The 9,454-nt window shown below is 40.0% G+C and overlaps 1 protein-coding gene across 1 annotated transcript in view; it reads right to left on the reverse strand.

Annotated features, from left to right (window-relative positions):
* Positions 1-2,421: 2,421 nt before the first annotated feature.
* Positions 2,422-9,454, reverse strand: part of LOC107722448 (zinc finger protein 518A-like) — a 16,154-nt gene continuing 9,121 nt past the window's right edge. The window contains exon 2 of the mRNA XM_016530804.1: positions 2,422-7,063. Within this exon, the coding sequence (XP_016386290.1) occupies positions 2,531-7,045 (4,515 nt within the window). The 5' untranslated portion in view covers positions 7,046-7,063 and the 3' untranslated portion in view covers positions 2,422-2,530. The remainder of the gene's footprint in view (positions 7,064-9,454) is intronic.

Raw genomic sequence — 9,454 nt, forward strand, 5'->3', positions numbered from 1 at the left:
ATTTACATTTATTAAAGAAGGAACTGCAAGGAGGTAAATACAGTACAATATAGTGTCAACCTCGTGCATCACATTTTAGGCACTTAGCATAAAAAAATAAACTTGTCTCTCAGATCCCATTAAAACCTGTGTGACATGGGCATTACAACAAGGAAGGACATTTTTGCTTAATGACAAACATTATTTGGTTGACGAGTGTCTGAGTGAGGACTATATTTCTGCTCATTCATGGTGTAACTTGTTTCAAGTTGGGCCATTTGAGCTGAATATTAGTCAACTGTTATGGTTTGCATAAACAACTCCACTACTTCATGATTATCATGCCACAAGGAGGGTGACAAACATACAGAGTGAATATTGAAAATAAAACTTTATAGGTCAACAACATTCTCATGTGTTAGAAACAAAGTTAACTGACCAAACATGGGAAAGTAAAGCTTCAGAAAAAAACAAAACACTTATTTATTGTGAGAACTATAAAATACTGAACACTAGCTACTTAAAAAAAGGATGGATTATTACCTCTGCCATCAAAGCTTCTTTCAAGCACAATAGACAAAGACCAATTAATGGACAGACAAATGAATACATTTGTCCTAACAATTAGAAAGATCTCTCAGGGAGACTTAAGTGTGGCAGATCGGAGCACTTGTGAGGAGTTTGTGTAGATTAGATTTAAAGAGAAATTCTATAAAAGAAACTCAAAAATCAGCAGACTCGCATAGATACAAAAGCGCCATTGAGCACACCATCAGTTCTTGACAGTTCTGACATTTAAAACAATAGTTGCATACAATTTCTAGTAAACCGTGCTTTTAATGCAAAAGATATACTGAATGTTATAACTCTGCGAAAACAGGTGACCATCTCAATTGTGTTTTGATTTGTGTTTTAAACTATCAATTTGTGATGTAAACTATCAACCAATTGTTTCTATGGAACATAAACCCATACTGAAAAGGCTTGACATTCGTACTATCAATGGGAAAACAGTATCTAAAAATAGTTTGAAGGAAGTCTCTACTCCTAACTGTATGGTTTACAAATCAGTAGAAAACAAAAATCAATGTAGCGAGGATGAATGGTCACAACTTAAACTTTGAACTCTGCTAAGCACACAAGAATCTTACAAATCTGGACTTTACCATTAAAAACAGACTCTCTTGTTAAAACTTCGAGGCAGAATGAGGCACTCAAGTATTACAGAAAATGAAAATACAGTTAGTGTTTGGTTGGCTTTTTGAGGTTTGTTGGCTTGCATCTCAATACATCCTGTTTTATCTTTTTTTTTTAGTAAAGCATAATAGTACATTTACAGGTGCATTACTTCATTTCATATAAAGAAAAAGGACAACAAAAAGCACCAAAGCCATAACTAACAGATGTAGGTTCAGAATATCTTTACAGAGAAAAATTCCAACTATTATAAAGTCCATTATTGCTACTGAAATGACACCGGGTCTGATTTGACATAATGAAGGGAGATGCATGGTACCAGCGAAACATGAAACTGACCCTAAGAAACAATATGAGAACAAATACAGCGTATTAATGACAAACCACCTCAAAGGACACATCATTTTAACAGGATGGTTTCCACAGGAACCATTTGGGCTTGTTATTAGGCAATATCATGTCTGTCACAATTCCTAAATAATACTTAAAGTGATAGTTCACCCCAAAATGAAAATTCTGTCATTCATCATTTACTCACCCTCATGTCTTGTCAAACCTGTAGGACTTTCTTTGTTCTGTGGAACACAAAATGTCTGTGTTTTTTGTCCATAGAATGAAAGTCAGTGGGGTCTACTGTTGTTTTGGACCCCATTGACTTTATTGCATGAACGAAAACTAGTGATACGTTCTTCAGAATGTTTTTTGTGTTTCACAGAAGAAAAAGGTGTACAGGTTTAGAACTACATGAGGGTGAGAAAATTAACATTTCATTTTTGGGTGAACTATCCCTTTAAAATTTGCATATTTATTTATATTTCCACAATTTCTAAGCCCCAAAGGACATTAATTGGAAATCAAAATTGGTTCAGTGATGTAGGTATGACATACGTAGCCAACTTAAACTATCAAACACAGCTTCAGAATGAAAGATAATTATTTATGAACTGGACCATTCATTCATTCAAAAATTATGGAATTACCTGAGAAATCGATTCAATTGTCTGCATTAAAAGAGGTCTATAAGAGACAGCACCATCTTATACCAGTGATCTTTCTGCTTGCACCATAAACATACAGTGAGTCCAGTTTTCACAGTTCCGTTCTATACATACTCAAGGGTTTTGATTTAAATATACAAGGGTGAAAATTATTTACATACAAACTCATTTCAGGTACCAAACTCTTCTCTATTACACTATACCCTTTAAAAGCTTCTGAAGAAAATTCTATGGAAAAATATTATCGACAGGTTAACTTCATGTTACTGTACTATTAAAAAAGAAAAGATTACAAAGAATCCGTTTTCTACAATGAAAGATGGCATTTGACCCAATCCAGGGGCTGTGTACTTGCATTAGATCAGCTTATTCCAGTCTCTTGTTGCCTCCATTAGATGCCGTTGACCATGGCCGATCCAGTGCTCTTGGTTGTTGAAAACTCGGCCACAAAACCAGCAACAAAATGTTGACTGCTGCTCTGAACCAGAAGATGAGGACCTCACCACCTCGTATTTATTTCTGCTAGTCTTTTTTAACTTCAGTTTCAGAATTAATCTCTCTTGAACTGCACCTCCTACTGCCCTTAATCTTTCACCCCCACTGACATTGGAAGCATTCTGCTTTGAAAGTGTTCTTGGAGACTCAGAGAGGGCTTTAACAGTATTTTGGGACAGTGCCACTTTGAGAACTTCACCTTTGTATTTGTTCACTGACCTCATGATGCTAGCAACTTCAGGAATGTCTGCATCCGGATGGTTCAGCACAACCACAGGCTGGTTTCGACGGGGACATTTGATTTCTTGAAGTGGACTAAAGGGACAGAGTCTCAGCGTTCTCACAACATCTTTTGCAACAGGCTCCCAAATTGAGGTAGTGTCTTTCTCAGCCGACAACTTGCTTGAGATTCTCCTCATTTTGGAGGAGCTCTCCAGCATTTTCTCAAACAAAGCCCTTCGCCTCCGTTTCCTTTGGCTTCGTGGACGGATGGAACAGGGAACAAGCGGCAACTTCTGTAATGCTACATCATGATCAGCCCTGCTTTTGATTTGAACGTTGGACTGGGGTAGAATATGTTTAAGCTGGGATGCGGGGATGAGTTTATGAATGAGACCTTGTGAATTAGTAGAGGTTTGAAGACCTGACGACACACTGGTTAAAGATTTATTTGAGGACATTAACAAACAAGGTGACTGTAAAGAGCTTGTAGCAAGGTATACTGACTTTTTGGCTGTGGTGTATGGAGCAGTGGAGAGAAATCTGGTGCCATTGGGACCTCTAACTATCTTAAGGAAAACCCTGTTTTTGACACCCTCGTTTACCCTGCCCTGGTTCAAAGTTTTCCTGTCTGAATTGTTCAAAAGTATACCTGACTTAGCAGGAGAAATGTATCTAACCAAGTAAGCTTGTCTCCCAGTCTGCAAGGGACTGGTTTTATCTGCTGCATTCACAGGCATGGCCAATACAGGACGAGTTGCAAGCACAGTCTTAGAATTTGAACCACTTGACTCACTACTAACAGGGGTAACAGGGATTGGTCTCTGAACTAAGTAACAAGTCTGTGGCACGTTGGTCACCTGTTCTCCGGACAAGGACTTGACAGCACCTGATAAGAGAAGAGATGTTTTAAGAGCAGAAGCACTGACGAAGTAGCGGTTTCCACTGCCACTTGGTGCCATCTGGGCAGATGCTTGATCTTTAGTTTCAAGATTTGAACTTTGTGCAGACATGCCAATTCTGCCTCCATTTAAAGTGAGAGCTACTCCCGTAGCCTTGCTGGCCATCTCAATCCCGGGTTTCACGTAAGACACATTAATTTTGGGAGAACAGGATTTAGTAATTAGCTTGAACCCGGCTCCACTTTTCAACTGAACTGGTACAGCATATGGAGTGTCTGTAGTTTGAAGGAACATCTGCTGTTTTCCTTCAGGTGTCTGCAAGATTCGAAGTGTGGTTTTGGTCGGCCTAACAGTTTCCTGTACTGTAGCCGAAGACCTCTTTCTTTCTTTTTCAAGTTGCTGGCTGATTATGGCGTCTGAGTGCTTTTCAAGTATCTTGCCCAAAACAGCCGCACTTCTCAAGCTTGCTGCTGCGTCCTCGCTTGCAAAGGTGATACCTTCCTGTTTCTCCTCTGGTGCTGATGAACAAGTCGCTTCTCCTCCTTTTTCTGGAAGCACAGGAATGAGTGAATCATCGACAGTAGCTATGCACTCATCGACCTCAATATCACTATCTGACACTCTCTCTAATGCTTTCTCTCCACTTTCAGAGACCAGATCGCTCTCATTAGCCCCTCCCTTGCTATCTTCTTCAGTTGGAAGAGAAGGTGATGCTGGCAGAGTTAAGCTCCAATCACCAAAATCCTCCTCACACTCTTCTTCCTCCAGCCCCTGCGGTGAGTCTTCCTCAGGCAGCAATGAATCAGGAGAGCTCCCAGAGGTATCTTTAGAATAATTGTGGAAACTAAAGACCTCCTGACTTGGGGAACTGAGAAAGTTATTTTCAACTTCTGTGTTACAATCTTTGGCTTCAGTTGATTTACTTTCACTAGTTTCATTTTGCAAGTTTGCCTCTGTGGTTTCATTTTTAGTTACTTCAGAGGACTTTACAACAATACTGTCTGAGGCTGGAGTCCCACTCGAGTCATAATGAGCATTTGGGTAAAACTGAGACCTCTCTCCAACTTCTGCGTCAGAGGTCTTAAGGTCAGTCGTCTTACATAAGGTCTCAACTTTGTCAGAAGCAGAATCCTGCCCTTCTTTAGCCACTAAATCAAGGATGTTCTTCTTAACAGGACTTTTAATAGGGGAGTTTGGTTCAATGCTATTCTCACATGGTTCACCACATTTTGAGCTGAATAGAGGTTCCTGGATAAGAGATTCCTCCGACATCACTGAAAATGTTGCATCTGCAGTTGTTTTTGATGGCCGTTTAGATTTCAAGATATCAGTGTTTGTGGATTTGTCTTCTACAGACATTTCAGGGTCTGATTTTGAATCAGAAACTGCATCAGGACCTGTGGTTTCATCAGCAGGCGACTTTGATCCTGAGGGTTCATCCAAAACTGAAACTAACGCTGTAGCCTCATATTTCGATGAATCTACTTGAGCCATCTGCAAATCAGAAAGTGTTGTCTCAGAATCAGTGGAGGAAAGCTCTGAAGTTGAAACAGGAAGTGTTCTGGCTATCTGGTTATCATCAGTGGAGCATTTCTCACTTGAACAGAGGAGAGCTACCTCATGAAGATGAGGCGATGACCTCCCATTGGATTGACAGCTCTGACACCGGGAAAGTGCAGCATCTTTTGATGTTGCAGACAGTACTTTAACACTATGCAAGACTATGGTATCCTCATTATTACCCTGCCCTGCTTTACTTGCACTCTCAAAGCTAACTTTGTGCTCCTCTGTCAGGGGGAGATTGTTGCCAATGTGATTTTCAACTTCCTGTGACTCTTCTTTTATTGAAGAGGTCTCATTTGATTCTCCTGATTCTAAACTGAGGAGCGATCCTATGCTTGGTGAAGATGAAGAGCAGGGGCTGCTGGTTATTTTATCTTCATCGTCACCGATGAGTGAATCAGAAACCTCATTTTCAGTGGAGTCCTCTTGTTTTGTCGGTATGACTTTTAGAACTAAATGTTTTTTACCATCTACCATCTTAAAGCCCATGACTTTAGTGGTGCAGTTCGGTGGAATAGAAATTTTATTTTTCACCATAAGAACAGTCAGTCCATTGCTGTTGGTTGAATTCAGAAGACCTGGACTAATCTCATGCTCTTGTAACTTTGGTTGTGGCGTTGTTGATGGAATGAGGTGCAAAGTTTGCAGCTCACTTTTTAGGGGAGACTTTGTCCATTTAATACTCTCTTTTTTAACCCCAACAGCTCTTTCAAGGAACTGCTGGGTCTCCTCCAAGGTTTTTTCAGGATTAAACAACCTGCCGTTATGATCAAGCAGACCTACACCAGGGATTGAGTTAAGTTTTGACATCCACTGCGGTTCTCTGGATCCTCCAACTAAAGGAGACTTTTTAAGCAACAGTTTTACTCCAGATGAATTAACTCCAGAATTGTCCTCATTTGTTCTCCACTTGTTCTCCTCACCATGTGCCACAGTAAGATGTTTATTCAGGTACTCTCTGCGAGCTGCACTATATCCACAAATCTGACAAGAGAAAGGAAAAGTCCCAGAATGCACCACATTATGCCTCTGAAGCTCCCCTTGTGTTGTGGGGCTACCATGCGGACATTTCACACATTTGTGATTACGTTCGTTGTGATGATGAATGTGTTGAACAAAGGTTCCTGCATCTCGGGTGGAGAAGTCACACTTTTTACAGCGAAACTGTCCATTACGGCTGTGGCAGTTGGTAAAGTGCCTGGTGAGCAAAAGAAGCGAATACTGCACCCCATCGTTGCAAATCTCACACGTGACCAAAGTGTTTCGATGTCCGATGCGATGTCGTTGAAGAGATGAGAATTCATTGGTGACAAACAAGCAGAGATCACAAGGATAAGTTGGAAGAGTACCCTTGTGTGTTCCTTGAAAATGTTTCAGCAAGTCGTTAGGGCTGTAAGTGGTGTCATCTTTGCATTCTGAGCAACAAAAACTCAGTATTTTTCCAGAGAAGATTGCACCCTGCTGCATCTTACATGGAGTCTTTCCAGAAGCTTTGCCGTCTATGTGAAGATTATCAGTGGCTGACTCCTCATGGGGTGCTTCATCTTGGTCACAATGCTCATTGCAAGAGGCTGTCTCTGGAAGCTGATGTGCCAACTCGAGAGGCAAAGTGTGGTCCAGTGAGGTGTCATCATCCTGGCTCTGGTCATGGCTTTCAGGGGGATCATCTGATGTTGTCAGGTCAACCTCCATGCTTTAGAATAAAGGCTCCTGCAATATTAAAAAACAAACAAACATTATTATATTGTAATATGGGAATAATACTACTGCACAATTCATGTTTTACAGCATATAAGGAAAATGACCCCTTTAGTAAAAGCCACTGTGCTTTATGTAAGCTTTTTCTCAAACATATATGCAACATGTAGAGTATATATAAGTATTACACAAATAATTTAACTTCCGCTAAAAGTAATTTTTCACAAAATGACTTGCTATAAATGCTACATTCTCTCTCCAGTGCAGTCTACAATAGTAGTATTTGTTTAAAAATGACAGGCTACATCTTTTTGCCTTTTATGCTTGTGTTGGCATTAAAAAAGCAGGAAAGAAAACATTTCAAAGCCATTCACCTCAATTCCTTACATCCTGAAAAACTGGTTGTCACACTATAGGCAAAGCAGCCTTTACGTTGTAGCCTACGCTACAGAATAAGAAGTATAAAAAACGTATAGTCATGAATGCTGATAAAAACACTTCTATGAAATGTCAATGTAATTAAAAATTAAATTATTATCAGCCCAGATGGATTTAAACATTAATTTTTTTAAATATTCTACCAAGTTTATAATATAAAAAGTATAATACAATATTCCAAACAATATTTGATAAGAGGCAGGGGATGTGCAGACTTTTGTGAATTGGTTGTTTAAATTCTGTGAAAAGCCGCTTTGCTTTTCCACCTAAATTACCTGGAACAATTTGTCCCAGGAACTTTTTTCCCCCAGACCTGTTGCTGTCTGCGTTTCCATCGTGGTCTAAAGTACCGTGAAGATCAAGCAAATAGTCTGGTGAGGTAGGTCTGCGTGCATTTCTCAATACCAAGTACGCAAAGTTCGGACTTCCATCCTCGGTAGTTCGGACTTTGCGAGCTCGTCTCGGGAGTGTGAACTCCCGCGGATGGGACGACGCAAGTCCGGTAATTCTGCAAACAGCAGCGTACATGATAACGTCAGTCAGCTCGCCTTGGCTACTGCAACTTTCCTCACTTTATTTACAATATGATGAAATATGATATCAAACACCACTGCCTCCTTTCGTTTTCATTTAAACATATTAATAGCCGCAGAAATGTAGTTCAGGGAATGTATAGCCTACATTACAATGAAACTAAATATTATATCAAACAGTATTGCCTCTTTTTATTTTAAAACATATTTTAACATATTAATAGATTAATAGAATAAAGACGAAAGATTACCTGTTAGATTTACCCAAAACAAATTATATCTTATGTTTAACCACTAAAGAGACATCAGAGCCAGCGGCAAATGTCAGAAGGACTAGCCGAGTTGAGGCTGCTCTCGTCGGGAAACATGAACACTGAGCTCCCGCTGATCGCATGGAGCTCACGTCTCCGAAATCTATTTTAAATAGGCGCTGTCTTTATAAATAAACTACATTTACTTGAAATACTTTTAAAAATACATTTCATGACATAATAACAGTAAAATGTAAAAAAATTATGCGAATATATGGTGGTTGAAATACAATGCTGCATGAACTCAACCAATCAGCATGCTCAGCGCCCAAGTCCCGGGCAGGCGCATCTGCGGACAGCTAAGCGTTGTTGCGGAACGCCGGAGAATCTCTCTCTGGCTGCATGAGATACGGAGCAACTCACACTCTGCAGCCGCTTCTTCTTCACACACAGCTTCAGCTAATGATGGCAGGGCAAAACAGACCGTTTCGAAAGCGTAATTACGTTTTACCCTACTAGAATTGATGCCGGAAAGTTATCATATTTATAAGTGCAATAAGTCATTTGCATGTGAAAGTAGAAACACATGCAATTCAGACTAAACTATTAGATGATTATAACGTGCACGTTAACTTTCCTCATGAAATGTGTGTGTAGGTCGGAGAATAGCATCCACAATGTCATCGCTTGTGGCCAGTGCACTATAAGCAGTTATGAGCAGCGGGCTGTGTAATATGTGCAGGGCTCGCAAAATCGCTAGCCCGACGTCCCGGGGCTATTGTGTTTTCCAGGCGGGCTACCAAAATGTATCACCACTCTGTCCGACGGGCTATCTTAAATGCAGATCTCCCGCTGGTCCTTAACTCCTAAAGTGAGTTGTATCAAACTTAAGGCCATAAAAAGTTTTAAATACGTTAAATGGTATAAGAAATGTCTTACTTATAATTTCAAGAGGTCTTACAGGGGAAGAAGGGAAGACAAGAGTCGCGCTGGATTAAACTTCAAAAGGCATGATGTCATTGAATAAATATGAGTTTATATTTATTATAAACTGCACGTTTCACGTCAAAACCATAACGCGGCGCCCGGATGTCTTTATTTGAATGTATATGAAGGGAACCGACGGTCCTCAGAAACGTGTCGTTGGCATTTTAATTTAATTTGACCTATAATTCCTGATA

Source organism: Sinocyclocheilus rhinocerous, unplaced genomic scaffold (genome assembly GCF_001515625.1).
Source record: "Sinocyclocheilus rhinocerous isolate Xijiao unplaced genomic scaffold, SAMN03320098_v1.1 scaffold1175, whole genome shotgun sequence".
NCBI classification, from domain to species: domain Eukaryota; kingdom Metazoa; phylum Chordata; class Actinopteri; order Cypriniformes; family Cyprinidae; genus Sinocyclocheilus; species Sinocyclocheilus rhinocerous.